This window comes from Melospiza melodia, chromosome 1, assembly GCF_035770615.1.
Source record: "Melospiza melodia melodia isolate bMelMel2 chromosome 1, bMelMel2.pri, whole genome shotgun sequence".
Classification (NCBI taxonomy): domain Eukaryota; kingdom Metazoa; phylum Chordata; class Aves; order Passeriformes; family Passerellidae; genus Melospiza; species Melospiza melodia.
The window spans coordinates 8,875,133-8,891,148 of record NC_086194.1 but is presented as its reverse complement, the minus strand read 5'-3'; the positions used below and the strand labels follow the sequence as shown (position 1 = coordinate 8,891,148).

General features: G+C 50.4%; 1 protein-coding gene across 1 annotated transcript; it reads left to right on the top strand.

Annotated features, from left to right (window-relative positions):
- The first annotated feature begins 512 nt into the window (after nucleotides 1–512).
- SHH (sonic hedgehog signaling molecule) lies at nucleotides 513–15,232 on the top strand. Its single transcript, XM_063182382.1, has 3 exons — nucleotides 513–1,072; nucleotides 5,802–6,063; nucleotides 9,526–15,232. The coding sequence occupies exons 1-3, from the start codon at nucleotides 764–766 to the stop codon at nucleotides 10,230–10,232; spliced, it is 1,278 nt and encodes a 425-aa protein (XP_063038452.1). The 5' UTR covers nucleotides 513–763; the 3' UTR covers nucleotides 10,233–15,232.
- The last annotated feature ends 784 nt before the right edge of the window (nucleotides 15,233–16,016 follow it).

Here is a 16,016-nt window from a genome sequence, read left to right as displayed (position 1 = left end):
AAGCCATTTAGGTGGGTGCGCTCTGAAATGGCATTATTCCCCCCCGGGGCGTTAATATTACCCAAGTATGTTCCTATTTGCACGGCTCCCCGATAATTCGGCATTTTATTTAACCACAACTGCCCTTAGAAACTTGATTTGCACTGAAGCAGCCTGCTAATCTTAATTTTTTCCCCTTTTTCAGAGAGGCATCTGTTCCTCTTGCTGACAAATGTACCATTCTGCCAAGAAAGTTTTTGGAGGAAAAAAAAAAAAAAAAAAAAACAGGAGAAGAAAAAAAAAAAAAAAAAAAGCAAGAAAAAAAGAAAAAAAAAAAAAGGCATGTAATTGATGTTATCCCAAGAAAGCGCGATCTCCACCCCTCTCAGCTCCAAGCCCTTCAGGTAAAAGGAAAAAAAAAATCTTTCAAGAATTTGTTGCCTTTTTGAGGGTTAACATCAGAAGACAAGCTTGCCTCGCCTTGGCCAATCAGCTCTCGGCCCTGGCAGCTATAATATAGAACTAAAGGCAGACTCCTCTCACTAGCGTCTTGCTTTGCTACCATTAAAATCAGACCCTTTTTTTGTCTCTCGATTGCTGTCTCCCGACCAAACTCCGATGTGTTCCGTTATCAGCGACCTAAAGCCTGCCATTCCAGCACCTGTCTTGCTAGGGATCGGTGGATAGTATACGATTCAGAAAGCAGACAAGGACATAGGAGGAGAGAGAGCTCTAGAGAGACAGCCAGGGATAGGCACAGAGAGCTTTGAAGTAATTGGATTCAATGGACGAAATGCTGCTGTTGACAAGAATTCTCTTGGTGGGCTTCATCTGCGCTCTTTTAGTCTCCTCTGGGCTGACTTGTGGACCAGGCAGGGGCATTGGAAAAAGGAGACACCCCAAAAAGCTGACCCCTTTAGCCTATAAGCAGTTTATTCCCAATGTGGCAGAGAAGACCCTAGGGGCCAGTGGAAGATATGAAGGGAAGATCACAAGAAACTCCGAGAGATTTAAAGAACTAACCCCAAATTACAACCCTGACATTATTTTTAAGGATGAAGAGAACACGGGAGCTGACAGACTGATGACTCAGGTAGAGCCACAGAGATACCTGTATTTGTGTTTGTTAACCTCTCTGAGCAATCCTAAAGGACGCATCTGTCTTAGTATTTTTGAAAGCCCCCCCCTTTCCCTCTCCCCCTCTCCCCCCGCCCCTCCAAACTCGACTAGTTTCCCCATTGAATGTAAATAGCATCTATCCGGCCAAGTTAGCCGGGGCTGGAGCCGGAGCTGTTTCGATATTTGGTGGGGGAATCTGTGTGATACTTACAGTCATTACCGTGCCATGGCGTTCCCTGTAACTTGGTTAGATTGCTGTTTGCATTTGTCCCCAAGGATGCACTTTGATCAAACGAATTGCATACAGCTCAGAGGACCCCAAGTGTATAGTGACCGCCAGGCCACCCACTCATTATTACAAACGTAGTCCGCGGTTGCTGCGCCGGCTGACTTGATTTTTTTCTCTATTTATTTTATTTAATTTCTCTTTTTTTTTTCCTTTTCATTTCATTTTAACCTTCATTATTATTATTGTTGTCGCGAGCGTATTCTAAATTTAGTAGGCATGCAGTCGTGCACTCACAAAAGGCAGCTGAAGCCGGATCGACCATTCCTCATCTGATTCCGTATTATATAGCTCGTATTGCAATACCATCATTTGCAATTGTGCCCATCAGAGCGTAAATATATTGATATTTCTTTAAGGATGCTCGCCGCCAATGCTCTGGTACTTCCATAGGGGAGGGACTTGCAACTTATCGGCATTGCATCACCTTCTGTTTTAAAAAATCTGATGGCACAAGGTTTACAACTGGGTAAATATTGGATTTCGGGTGGAATCGGATTGCGGAACTATTTTATGAACAAAAAGAAAGAAAGGGAAAAAAAGATAAAGGTGAGAGAAAGAGAGAGAGAAAGAGAACCGCTCCGAGTCACCTCGTAATTATAATTCATGCTCAACAGAGAGCTCAGCGAAGTCAATTGCTCTGCTAATCCCGGAGTTTCAGAAACTACATGCAATCTAGACACTGGAAATGGGTTTCCTCCAAATATAGGTCAACAGCGCTTTTTTAATATTAATACATTTAAGCCCCACCTTCAGTGCTAGAGCAGGACTCGCCTGGAAGGACTAGGCGGGGAGTGGACGCGGGGAAGGGGGGGTGGGGGGTGGAATTTCCCAAACTCTCCCCGTTCCTCGGCCTGATTTTCCGCACGTTGCCGGGTCTCTCGGGGCGAGGGACCGGCGGCCGCCACCATCTCCTCCCGACCACCTTAAATCGCACCGCACCTCGGAGCGCGGCGGCGCCTCCGCCCGCCGCCGCCGCCGCCCCGCGCAGGGCTGCGGAGCGGAGCGGAGCGGGTGCCGGTGCCCGCTCGGGCGCGGCCCGCGCCCCTCCGCGCACCCGCGCTCCTCCGCCCCCGCTGCCTCCGGAGCCGCATCTCTCGCATTTTCAGCTCCACTTACTCCCCTCGCATATCGATCGCGGCGGCTCGGGTTTCACCCTTCCCTCCGCAGCCCGGCGGCAGCGGCGGCGGCGGCGGCTCCGCGGGAGACGGGCTCCCGCCGGGGCTCGGCGCATCCCTCCGTGCGCGGCTGCGCCGGTGCGTGTGCGCGGCGGAGCGGAGCGGAGCGGAGCGGGGCGGCGGGCGCGGGGGGAGCCGGGCACGCTCGGGAGCGGGGCGCTGCGGGCCGGGGGCGCACTGCGGGCTGACCCCGGCCCCGCGGCTCTCCCGGGGCACGCCGCGCCGGCTACGCGGCTGGCCGCTCCCGCTGCATTAGCTGGCAGCGTCTGAACTCCTGACCTTCTGTCAACTTCCCTCAGACGAACGAAACGAAAACAAATACTTTCCCCCCCCCCTCTCCTTCAGTGCTTGTTCCCGTGCCTTAGACACAAAGGGGGGAGGTGGGCTGAGAGCGGCGGGGCCGGGGAGGCCGCAGGGCCGGGTACCCGCGGGCAGAGAGGGGAGCGAGGTCGGGGAGCGAGCGGGGCTCCGGCACCCCGGGCCGGGCAGGGAGCGGGAAGCGGAGCGGGGCCGGGCAGCGAGCGCTGCCTGCCCTCGCTCCCGGGCACGGCAGGGTCCTCGGCGGCCCGGGGTGCGGTCCTGCCCCTGGCCTCCCTGCCTTGCTTTCCTCTCCTTCCCTCTCCCGCTCGGCCGGCAACCTCTCGTTAAATCCCAGCCTTTAAACGCCGGCTTCGGGAGTCCTTCAACCATGGAGAGATCTTTCATGGACAGAATCGTTAAACTTGCAGAGTGGTTGCCGAATGCATTAGTCGCTAGTTAATATTAACTCCAGAAGGGTGGGGGGGAACGCAAACAGAGGTAGGTAAGTCAGGTTCTCAACTTTGCAGGTGACACCAGCAGTTTGCTAAGGGCTCCCCCCTTCCTCCCTTTCCTCCCCCCCCCCACCCCGGCCATTGGCTGGATTGGGGAGAGAGATAAGGAGGCCAGGTCAGTATGATAAAGCTGGAATTTGTATGAAATAAAATAGCAATCTCGTGTAATGCAGCCACACAACCAGTGCGTGATGTGAGGAATTTAGAGATCAACTTGGCATTTAGGAAGCCCACCAGGTTGTTTACACTGACAGGTACCTGTTAAGTGTTTCCTTCAAGCAATTCATTTGTGAAGAGATTAGGAGCTGGCAGGAGAGGGCTTGTTGAACAACTTTGCCTCCACACAAAGCGTTAGTGGAGGCAGCCCTGCTGAGCTTCACGGTGGCTGAACAGAATTGGGCTTGATTTGTGGCACACGACCCGATGAATTAATAAATAGTCTGGGCTTCACGGCTTTTGACTCTGACAATCCAGCTCAGGCAGTATAAAAGGGAGAAAAGTCCTTTAGGAGGTCGTTTCTCCTTCTTTATTTAGCCCGGAGCCGGGGAGCGGTGCTGGCAGGGCCGGAGCGGCCAGAGGAGCCCCCCGGCTCTGCCCGCGGAGCGCCCGTGCGGGGCACGGCATCGCCATCGCCATCGCCGTGTCGCGCAGCGCTGTCGCCTTATCGGCAGCTGGGACGTTTGATCCTTCTCCCCCTTTCCCCTGTAAATCAGTGATGGAGCGTATCTATCCACTCAGGTGTGAGAGGGAGAGAGGGGAAAAAATAAAATAAATCAAACTCAACTTCCTTGTCCCGCTGCACTTTGCTGCCGGGAACGGCGCCGAAACCCTAACACCCGTCTCTCTCCATAAAACGGTAGGCCAGAGAGTCCAAAGTGAGCTCGTGACTGTGTTTTATATCTCTCGGGGACTTTTATATCTCTTTATATCAACCTGTGTGTTGCGGGAATCACTTTTATGGCTGTTGGTGAACACATGGAAACTTCCTTGCTAAGCAACCTTGTCACGTCCCTAAAAGTAGCGTCGTCCGAGTAATGGAGGGGTTTGCGTTCCTGGGAGCTGTGAAAGGGGACTCTGTGGTCTTTTATTGAGCATACTGGGGAGAATGGTCCTGCAGAAGGCCAAGCACAGCAGTCAGGCCAGCAAAAGTGTGGGGAGAGCAGCTTACTGCATCCCGCCGTGGCTTACAGCCACATCGCTATTTGCATCAAGAGAGCAAGGTCGGGTACATGCACCTGAGTTGTTCTCCTCTCAAAAAGGAGGAGGGGGAAAGCTGGCAGCGTGTCTGTTTCTAACTCTGTGCCTTTAGTCAAGTGCTTTTCAATGCTTTCGGTGCTGATTTCCTGTTTCTGCCGGGCTGAGAGTCCTTTTCCCCTGTCGCCACTGTGTCTATTCCCCGCCTGGCTAAGATGGGAATCTCCCTAAAACTTTCAGGGTTTCAGCTCACCTCTTTTCCTCACTTTCCCCTGTCCTGTGTCCCTCATTACTCGATCCCTACGTGCTCCCGGTGCTGCTGGGCCCAGTTCAGCCCAGGGAAGACTGGTGGCTCTGGATGGTCAATGAAAAACCCTGCAGTACTTTCTCCACGGAGCTGGAAGGGTTTCACTCCACACAAAGGGGCTCCTAGCTTGCATAGCATCCCTGCTCCGCTTAACTTCCCTCCTTGGCCCTCCCTTGCTTTTCATCTTCCCACTAAGAGCTATATTATTGTATGGATTTGCTCGGCTTTGTAGGCGAGCGCCGATGTATGTTTGAAGCGGAGTGAATGCTCCCAGCCCATGCAGCTTTGAGGGCTCTAATGAGTGATGGGCGAAGGGAGAGAAGAAAAAAAACACCCCTCCCTCCAGCACATAAAGGCTGTTAACATGTATTGATACCCTTTTCAACACAGAATTAAGCTGAAAAGACCCGCAGAGACATTCCGGGGGGGAATCCGTGACTCTGAGATATATGGCGAGTGTTTGTTCTGGGCAGAAACTTTGCTCTCGGGAAGGGACAGGGCACTTGGCGGCAGGAATTTGCTCCGTGCAGGTGCCTTTGAATCGCCAGCTCCGGCAGAGGGGGGTCCCCCTGTCCCCGCAGCAGGTGCCAGGGCAGGGAGAAGGTCCGTCCCTGTGGGTATTCGGGGTGTTTGAGTCTCTGTTCATCCCGTGTGCCCAGATTCACTCTCCCCCTCCTCGCCCACCTCCCCGTCCTTCCCTGGCAGCGGAGGTGAAGATGCTCAGCCCTGGCTGAGCCCATCCTGGGGCGCGTTTGGCAGGGGGGGCAGGAATGCCGCCTCTTTGGCAGGGGGGGCAGGAATGCCGCCTCTTTGGCGGGAGAGGGAAGCGGGATGCGGCCCAGGAGGGTATCGATAACGAAGGGGGGGTGTTCCCCTGGCTGCAGCACCCCCACAATGACCCTTGCCTATCCGCCGTGTCCCCGCAGCGCTGCAAGGACAAGCTGAACGCTCTGGCGATCTCGGTGATGAACCAGTGGCCCGGGGTAAAGCTGCGGGTGACCGAGGGCTGGGACGAGGACGGCCACCACTCCGAGGAGTCCCTGCACTACGAGGGCCGCGCCGTGGACATCACCACGTCGGACCGGGACCGCAGCAAGTACGGCATGCTGGCCCGCCTGGCCGTCGAGGCTGGCTTCGACTGGGTCTACTACGAGTCCAAGGCGCACATCCACTGCTCCGTCAAAGCAGGTAAGGGTCGTGCCGAGGTGGGGAGACATCCCAGGGCAGCGACTCAGCGCCCTAGAGCCTTTTGTGGCCTGTGTCTGCCGCCGGGCTCCCTCCTCCGTCCCTGCAGGGTCCCCATAGGGGATGGGAGCGGAGCCCCGGGGGCCTTCCCCCGCCTCTTAGCGACCCCGTCGGAGCAGAGGTGGGGGAAAGGAAAGAGCGAGGGGGAAGGAAGAAACAAAGCCCAGCCAGCTGCAGCAGTTTTTCACAGCACTTTTATTTGGGTGATTTGCTTGGCCAGCCTCCCCACGAGAGCTGCGCCGCAGCCACACACCCTTCTCCTCCCCCAGTGGGGTCTGTTGCTTTCCCCATCCAAGGAGCGTGTTCAACACAAACACTCGTGGCCGTCTCCAGCCGCCCCGCTGGCTGCACGCCTTACTCGCGAGCGCTAATCTCCGAGTGGGAGCCGGCCAGGAAAATAAATAACGTGGTCCCCAGCCTCCTTCAGCTGTAGCCGCTAGGAAATTCCCAGATAGGGATGCACATACACATAATTTTTTTCCCCTCCCCTCCCCTGTGCTTACAACGCCACACGCTGTCTCAACCCGGGAACAGCTCGCAAGAAATCCCCGACTCGCAGAGTTTCTTTTCCTGACACTTGACACGTTTTTTGGTGGAGAAAATCTGTCAGCGAGTGACAGCCCCCAGCTCCACCGCCTCCCTCCGTCCAGCTGTATGACATCGAAAGCTCTTTTTAAGAGCATACCCTAGCCCAGCAACCTGCTGGATGTGTCAGGAGACACTTGGCTGCAAAAGAAAATAATGGGCTTTCTTTAAATATAGCTGTTTGCTTCGAACCCATGGCAGGGAAGCAGCCGTGCCCACCTGCAGGAGGGGTTCACGTCCCTCACTCCATCCCAGAGCTCCCCAGGGGCTGAGCACCTCTCCTGGCCCATGTGGGCTTTGTCCTGAGAGCCTGCTACTGCTTTTGTTCAGCTCCTGGGTCCTTTCTAGGCGAAAAGAGGCCCTGCAAAGCTGTCAGCTGTGTGGAGATCTGAAACTCCCCTTTCAATAGCCGAGATGGGCTTTGTAGCGCAAGGTGTCCGATTGTGGTGTGTGGTGACCTTAGCCCAGGAGCACCTCCTAATCCACCCCAGGGGTGTTTCACAGGACGGGAGCCACCCCAAGCTGCTCATTGAGATTCGGCACACAAGGACTCGGGGGCAATATTTGGAGGGTGTCAGGCAGGGTCGTGTGACTGTACGAGGCAGGCTGAAGGGAGCAGGCTTGAATTCCACTCTCTCAGCCTGATCTTAAACTGTCCAAACCTCATTTCATGACAGAGCATCTCATGAGAAGATTAAATCCCATAATGCCAGCAGGAAGATTCTTTATCTAGATCTCTGTTTGCAAAAAGTATGATCCAGGAGACTGGAATGCAAAGAAGAGTTCCCCCAAGGCCTGAATTATTGTCACCAGAACAGAGGAGGGAGAGGCAGGGGTGGTAAAAGGGACATTGATAATGCGCTACAGCAAGTATTTAGAGCAAGCTTCTACATTTAAAATTCAAATACAGATCTTGAGTGCCTTGGAAAAGTGGCTCTGCTGTGCAAATAGTGCTTGGAAGGTCCTGGGTTTTTGGAGAGTATGTGTGTGAATTGGCACATAGGGTTTCTGCACCTGAACAAATAGGGAGGGGGAGAAAAGGGGGGGAAGAAGCTGGGAAAAAAATGGAAGTGTCCTCTCTTCCAAGAGTGTCTGCATTTATTACATGAATCAGAATGACAATGCTGATCCTTTATTGGATTTTAATTAGAGAACCCAAACAAGCGCCGCTCAAAGAAGCAGATTTTCACACCTCTGCCAATTCACTGGCATGTTTGTAGAGCTGCTACACTACTACATCTATTCATCAAGTCCCTGAATATGCAAACAAAGCTCTAGCCAGACCTTTACTGCCAGCTTGTAGGAAGGTGTAGTTTACTAGCAGAGGCCTCCACATAAAGCACATAGCTTGTTTGTTGCCATGTCCTCCCTGAAGAGGGAGGCCTTGGAGATCTTGCTGCTTCATTTCTGAAGGAGAAGTGATAAAGTCATTAGCAAATCAATAACGGTCTAATTTTCACCCTTCCTGTCCTTCCTGAGAAAGTCATTAGGGGACACTCCAAGGATTTGTTTAAATCATAGGAATTTCAGTAGCAGTCACAGAGACAAAATATAAAATCTGTCCATCTTTAGGATCTAAATCAGCAGGTGTCTTGACTGGTATAGGGAGTAACTGAGAGAAAGCAGGGAAAGGCAAGGGAGGGATGAGGAATCTCAACACTTGCTACCATGACATACTGTGGGATATTAACCAATATTAAAAAAAAAAAAAAAGACTGGTTAGGAGCACTGCAAGTCCCTCTGTTAAGACAGATCAGCCTGGAGCACAGCAGACTTCTTTTCCCACCACCCCACAGGTGGCTGAACTTCCAAAAAGTGATTTACAAGAGAGACAGAGTCTCATTGCTACTCTTGCTTTCTTTAAGTCTGAGATTGTTCCTCTCAGTAGCACAGGAAAGCAGCAAAAGCTGCTCTAAACTCTGGGTAACTCCCAAGAGTTACTCAGGAGGAGGCATTTGCCTGGGCCTGGCACAGTGTTGGGCTGCTCTGGGATCACATGCTATGAGGCAGGGAAGAGCATGCTTCTCCTAGAAGGGAGGGGAGGTTTCTTTCTTTTTTGGGAGAGGATTGAAGCAAAGTGCTGGAGATGCCAGGCAAGGTGCTGTGAGTGTGAGATGTGCCCCAGTAGCCACCATGCTGAGCAGGAAGGCTGGAGGCAGCATGGGGGCTTGTGCAGCACTATGCAGGGGGATTTGGGAAATTTGGGTTGTGGCTTTGCAGTGGCAAAATTTGTGTGCAACCTGGGGCAAAGTCTCCTCCTGTTCTTTGCGGTTTGCTGCCCTAGATGTGCTCCCTGAGTAAGAGCTGAATGGGGACCCTGAGCATCAAGAGCACAGGCAAGAAGAAGAATTAGAGAATAGAATAGAGAAGAAACTTCATGCCAGCAAAATGACTCGGCTTTAAAAGCCTGCAAGTTATCTGGCATCAGGTGTCAGTGCAGGGTAAACAGTAGCCAAATGGGAAGCTCTTCCAGGAGAGATTTTGTTCTGGAACAGTTTTCTCAGTGGAAATATTTTGGCTCATTTCCCTTACGAGACAAATCACTCTTGTAACTCCTAACCTAGAGGAGATTTTGCACTGGCTCAAATCTGGCAGGAAGGGGATTTTCACTTGACCCACTTAGTGCAAATGGAAAGTGCTCATAGATGAGGGTGGAGGAATTTCAGAGGCTGTGTCCTGAGCTTTCTTTGTGGGTTGGGGTGGCTGGGGAAGGAATAAGTTCCTGCATGCTCCCATGCCCCATCCTGGGCAAGAAAAAAAAAAGGAAAAAAAATACATATGTGCCTCCTCTAACCCTACTCTGCCTCTCTCCTTTTACAGAAAACTCAGTGGCAGCCAAATCCGGTGGTTGCTTCCCTGGCTCGGCCACGGTGCACCTGGAGAAAGGTGGGACCAAGCTGGTGAAGGACCTGAGGCCTGGAGACCGGGTGCTGGTGGCCGACACCGAAGGCCGTCTGCTCTACAGCGACTTCCTCACCTTCCTGGACCGCGAGGACGGCTCCCACAAGCTCTTCTACGTCATCGAGACGCGGCAGCCCCGGGCCCGGCTGCTGCTGACGGCCGCCCACCTCCTGTTCGTGGCCCCCCAGCAGAACCAGTCGGAGGCGGGGAGCGCCGGCGGCCGGGCGCTGTTCGCCAGCCGCGTGCGGCCGGGCCAGCGCGTCTTCGTGCTGGGCGAGGGCGGGCGGCGGCTGCTGCCGGCGGCCGTGCACCGCGTGTCGCTGCGGGAGGAGGCGTCGGGAGCCTACGCGCCGCTCACCGCCCAGGGCACCATCCTCATCGACCGCGTGCTGGCCTCGTGCTACGCCGTCATCGAGGAGCACAGCTGGGCGCACTGGGCCTTCGCTCCCTTCCGCCTGCTGCAGGCCCTGCTGGCCGCCCTCTGTCCCGCCGGGATGGGGTCCCCCATGGGAGACCCCACGGCCCCCGGCATCCACTGGTACTCGCGGCTCCTCTACCGCATCGGCAGCTGGGTGCTGGATAGTGACTCTCTGCACCCGCTGGGCATGATGGTGTCGTCCAGCTGAGGGCACCCCGCGCCAGCCCGCCAGGCTCCAACGGAGAGACAGAGACACCGAGGGAGAGAGAGAGAGAGAGAGAGAGAAAGGAGAGAAAAAAAAGAGAGAAAAAAAAAGAAAAGAATACGCTAAAAGAAAACAAAAAAAAAAAAGGAAAAAATACATATTTTTAAAAGAGAGCACGGATTAAGACTTAAAAATAATAATAATAAAATAATAATAATTAAGTAGGACAGTCCAAAGTAGACTTAAAGGGAAACAAAGACCCCTGGAAGTTCTGTTCTGTTTAGTTTATAAATATATATATATTTTTATTTGTTCTTTTGTTTTGTTTGTTGTTTGTTTTTTTTTTTTTTTCCTCCTCTCCTGGATATTTATTTCTTTGGTATTTTGAATAGATGTTTTAAATGATATGAACCGGACCTTCAAGAGCCTTAAATAGTTTCTTTGATAATTTATTATCATGTGAACTGTACTCACAGGAGAAAAAATTATTTTGTGAGGCCAAGCAAAACTGCGCAGAGTCTATTTTTCTACATGTCACGTGTGTCCTGACTTTCAGAAAGCAAAATTCTGTACTTTCCCATCTCTCCATTACATTGCTCTTTCATTTCAGCAAGTCTAAAAAACAAGCAAACAAACAAACAAACACACACACACACAAAAGACAAACTTCATGGGGGTCCGTAAATTATATTTTTATACACAGAATTGTAAATTAGATTTTTTTGAGAGATCAATACTTAACTGAATCACATTTCGTTTTTTGAAATAGTGTAAAATATGAGAATATATTATTTTAATTTAAATAGTTGCAAATGTAACATCATTTCCTGTATTGTTTTCCATGTTTTGCTTTGTAAAAACATCATTTGGCCACGTTCATGGAAGTTCATGGAAGTCGAGACTGTTACACAAACTTTTTATTTGCAAAAACCGTAAGAAACTTTGTTATTTTTAACTTCAGAAAAAGTTTATTAGAAAATAATATTTTTTAAAAAGCGCACATGGCGGCAATTCTGTGACGATGGAGATGGTAGTTTGTACAGAGGGGGGAAAAGGATGTTTTGCATTAATAAATTGAGAAATAACTGCTGTAAATTTACTAAAATGTATTTTTGAATATTTTGTAATAGTTTTAATAGTTTTATAGAAATAAAATGTGCCATGCACAGTTTGGTTAGTATATAATAACTAAGAGTTCCTGGTGCATCCCATTTTTTTTTCCTTTTTGCTTGTTGGTTTAGGAAACATGATACCTAAATGAGTGCCCTTTATTTTATTTAGATTGTTGCTTATAACATTTAATTTTGGTACTTTAATTAAGGAAACAAATCCATCACATCTGTGCATAACCTGGAATCTCTTGTACTGACAGTAGAACCTCACTTATTTGCACGAGTGACCAGCAGATGGGTTTCCCTTTGCCAGAGCCCTGGCTCCCCACCCCTGCTCAGACAATGCTCCTCTCTTCCAGCTGCAGCCCTGACTCCATGCTCACTTCCCAGTCTGGAATGGAGACTGTAGATGGCTCTGAGAATTGATTTCTGAGGATGCTAAATCAAGTTTTCTCTTTGAAGTGCATTAATGTAAGGGAGGCAGCTGCCTTTGCCTTGTGGCAACCCCGGGGTTTCAGTGGGGTTCAATCTGGGTGCCCAGAAGATGGAAATCTGAGGGAGAGACATTGGCTTTGGTGAGTTAGAGGGGTTCATGTGGCTGATGCTGGAAGAAGGATCATGAGATCCACCAGATTTCACTGGCTGCTTTGAGTAACAGCACAGAGTTTGTGGCCACTGACAACAGAGCAAAGCACCCTTTGCAAAACAAACAAAAGGATAAAGATTTGTTCATTTATGCTGAGAGACATTCCTTAGCTGTAATGCAGGAGTCTGTCCCCACCCACCCATGGGTGAATGTGCTGGAGATGTGTTTTAGGAGCTGAGTGGTGGGGCCAGTGCTGCATCCCCTGCCTGGTCCCAGCCCCAACCCACCCTGAGGGGATCATCCTTGACAGGTGCTGATCAGTGAGGTTCTGCTGCACCACGTGCTCCTCCATTGAGGGTTTCCAGGATCCCTTTAAAAATTTTGCAAAACATTGTGTGTGCATGTGTGTGCGCGTCTGCGACGGGACCATGCCGGAAGGGAGCTTGCCTTGAATGTCTTCTCACCTTTTCTTTGGTTTCCATTACTTGCCAGTCTAGGATGTTCACCCACCAGGCCTTTTGCTCCAGACACAGCCATGTTCTCTGCTGGGATGGATGGCAGCTCCACAGCCTCCCAGAACGTCCCTGCTGGGGCCATCTCCAGAGAGTGTCGACCATGCCCTTCCACGCTGAAATCCCAGGAGCTTCTGGAGCGCAGTCAGGAGCTGGAGGCCGAGTTCCCCACACGAGCACTGCTGTGTGAAGCCCCGACAGATGGATGTGGTTTCTCCTTCCTGTCAACTTCTAGTCCAGCCCCACTTCCAACCTCCAAAGCTTGGACATGGCCAAGGTGATGAGACTTTGGAGTGACCACAGTGTGCTGCAGCACCAGGAGAGGAACAAAGCCACCCTCATGTCTACCCAATGAGAGGCATCACGGGGGACTGTGGACTGCCTGGTGGGTGCTGAGGACCTGCTGCCCACCCCAGCTTGGACTCTGCCACCTCCCTGTCTTTGGGGTGTGCTGAGGGCTGCAAACCCAGATGATTTGGGGCATGTGAGAATGTGATCATGGAACAAATGAGTCTCTGCTGTAAGAGTCTGGCCTTAGTTTGGCAGCGTCTGGGTGTCTGAGCTCTCTTACCCTGTCTCTGAGAGGTGGTTGCCATTTTTTAAGGCCTCTACACTCAAAGAAATGACCGTGTTGGAAGGTGCCTTCTCCAGAGGTCGGGTGGTGGAGGTGTTTAGGGATGTCAATGATCAAACTGAAAGCCACTGGCTGGAGGGCTTAAATCTAAATTGCAACTGAGAAGTTTAAGAGCCATCAGACCAGAGCCCACACTTGTGTCAGGGCAGGGCACATGCCTGGATGGGACCACACCAGACATTGCCTCATTTAATCTTCACCCAAAGGCCGAGATGAGCTCAGATCTTTGTGGTGTGAGAGAAGCTTAGATGCTCTTACACCAGGATCAGCCTGTTTCACTGAGCAGAGAAATGCTGTGCCACATTCTCTGTTGCGCGTACTCCAAGCAGCTTTACGTCTTCCTCTCACCGTGTCTGAATTCCACCTCTCCCTCTGGCTCCTCTCATCGGGATCACCCCTCTGTGGTGTGTTAGAAGTGCTTCCTTAGATGGGCCAATCCAACCCACAGCCACAGCTCTTGTATGAAGGATGTACTGTCATAACCTTGTGCAAAACATCTAGGAGATGTCACTGTCCGTTTTCAGGGTCCGAGTATGGCAATAGTTTGTATAAAATGTACACATAGTGGTGGCTACAGAATAGTTTATGACTAAATACATATCTATTACTGTCAAAATAATGTATAAGAATGTACTTGAAGCTATTATCCTTGTGCTCTGTTGTCTGAATAATTAAAGAAATTACAGAGACTTCCTGAAATGTCTGATATGTGATGGCATTCCTATTGCACACCTCTGAGGAGTTTACCCTGATGAAATTGAAATGCAGAGGGGATCCTGTGGGATTTGGTATTGGACTCTTCAAACACACCAGGAATTGTGCCAGTGGGGCTTCATGTGGTGGCCACAGCCTCCTTCTCCTCCCACCCACAGCCACGTGGGCAGTCTGTCATTTACCTGTGAAATATTGCGTGGCTCTGCAAAGCCAACTCATTTGGGAGGGTTCTGTGGGGTGGCAGAGGTGCCCTGAAGGGCAGCCACCAGCAGCTGCCTGTCGTGTCCACCTCCCCCAGCCCAGCCAATGTGAGAAATTACCCTAATGAGACTGGGGCTAGTCTGTGTTTACTTGACCAATAGTTCAGGCAGTGCCCTGGTGCTCAAACCCTCCAAAGGGAAGCTGGGATGTGCCAGTAAAAGAGGATCACATCCACAACTAAAATCCAAGCACTGGGGTGAACCAGGTGTTTCCCAGCCTGTAGCTGTGCTGTGCCTCAGCTCTTTGTGCCCTCACAGGGAAAGTTTGCCTAGCTGGATCTTTAGACATATATGCACATATATGTCTACATATATAATATTATTATCCTGATATTAAGAGCTCAGCACATCCCATCAGGACATAAATATGTTTACTCTGGCCCTCCTGAGCATTTCCCACCATGCTGAGGCTGAGCAGGAGATGTAAATCAGCCTAGCTGGGTGATAATTGGGCAGCAGTTTTGCAGCCCCAGTACAGCAACTATTTCAATTACAAGGGGAAGGAAACCAGAAAGAGCATTTTATCTTACTCATTACTGCAAGCCATAAGGGACCATTAGATTTCTTAAGCTTTTGAAATTCTCTCTTCAGCAGTTTCTGCCTTAAAACTAGTTCAAACTTAACTGAAAAAAAGGTCAATTTTCCGTGTGCAGAGCCCTTCAGAGCTTTCAAAGGAGCAGTGTTAATGTGATCCTTGGCCCAGGAGGGCTGAAAGGGGAAAAAATAATCTGTAAAAAAAGCATCTTTACAAGCAATGGGATTGTCTCAGATTTGATAGGGGCCCCACAGCCACTGTTGGGGCCAAGATTGTTAAATATAATTTTTAATGCTTTGCGTTTGGGGTGTTTGGACTTACATATTTAAATAATTTTGGTTTTCAGGGATGAAAAGGAGTGAACAAATGCAGGAAATATGACTTTAATGATCTTGTCCTGATTCCAGTGAAATCAGGAGTGGAATCCAGACGTGATTTGGGTGCACAAGCAATTGTGCACCTTAAAGCTGAGTGCAGGACCCCATATAACTTCTTTTCCTTTCATTTTTAAGTGAGAGCAAGACATCTCTTTGGACAAATATTACTGCAAATCACGAATGAAACCACAAGGTCAGGAAATCTGTTTGGGGTAAAAATATTTGTTTTGATGTCCTGTGACCTAAATGTGAAATAAATATTAGATTTGCTCAGTTTGGTGTGAACAAATGTCTGTTTGTATTACTGGGGAGGAGAGGTGACAAGGGATGGGACTGTGGAGGGTTCCTTGGCCACCAAACTCACATCTGGCTGCTGCCCAGGGGCAGGAGGGGTTGGACATGGGGCAAAGCTTGCCTGGACCAGACCTGTGGGACATCATGATGGCTCCCTTGGAAAGGAGATGTGCTCACAGGGAAACCATACTTGGGAATGCTGGATCATTCCAAGTTTTGAGACTTTTGATGGCATTGTCTGCAAGGGAGTGGATGATCCATCTGTGTGCAATTACAGCGACTTCCTTTTGGTCTCATGACAGACAGACACTGTGTCACAGACCTGTCACAGGCTTTCCCTGGGTGGAGGAAACTTATTTACAGGCAGGATACAGATCAGGCTTTGGCTAGTGCATTTCATGGGCCTTTTTCCTTTTTCTTTTTTTTTTTTTTTTTTTTTTTTTTTAGCAGTTCAGGCTGTAAGCAGCCCCTGGTGGTTCCAGGTCTCACCTCAGCCCATCCTGAGCAATCTGCTGGAGGCCACCCTCTGTCAGGTGCCACATGTCTGCAAGGATGGAGGGGCTCCATCCCTCTGATCAACTGGTATTGTTAAAAAAGCTAGCAGTTTTCCTAAATAGAGCAGCCTTGCATCCCATCCACCAAGAATCTTCCTTTACAATCTTCTTGCATTTATTCTGTGAGGAAGGAGAGCAAAGAGTTAAAACAAGATTGGTTTTAAGAAATCCCAGACTCAGAATCTGGGACATTCAGAGCTCTGCCAAGC

What these genes read in the sequence shown, in the direction of transcription:
- SHH (XM_063182382.1), top strand. Translation starts at nt 764, where the DNA reads ATGGACGAAATGCTGCTGTTGACAAGAATTCTCTTGGTGGGCTTCATC. An exon ending in CTGACAGACTGATGACTCAG is followed by an intron (nt 1,073 to 5,801) that starts GTAGAGCCACAG and finishes GTGTCCCCGCAG; the next exon opens with CGCTGCAAGGACAAGCTGAA. An exon ending in CCACTGCTCCGTCAAAGCAG is followed by an intron (nt 6,064 to 9,525) that starts GTAAGGGTCGTG and finishes CTCCTTTTACAG; the next exon opens with AAAACTCAGTGGCAGCCAAA.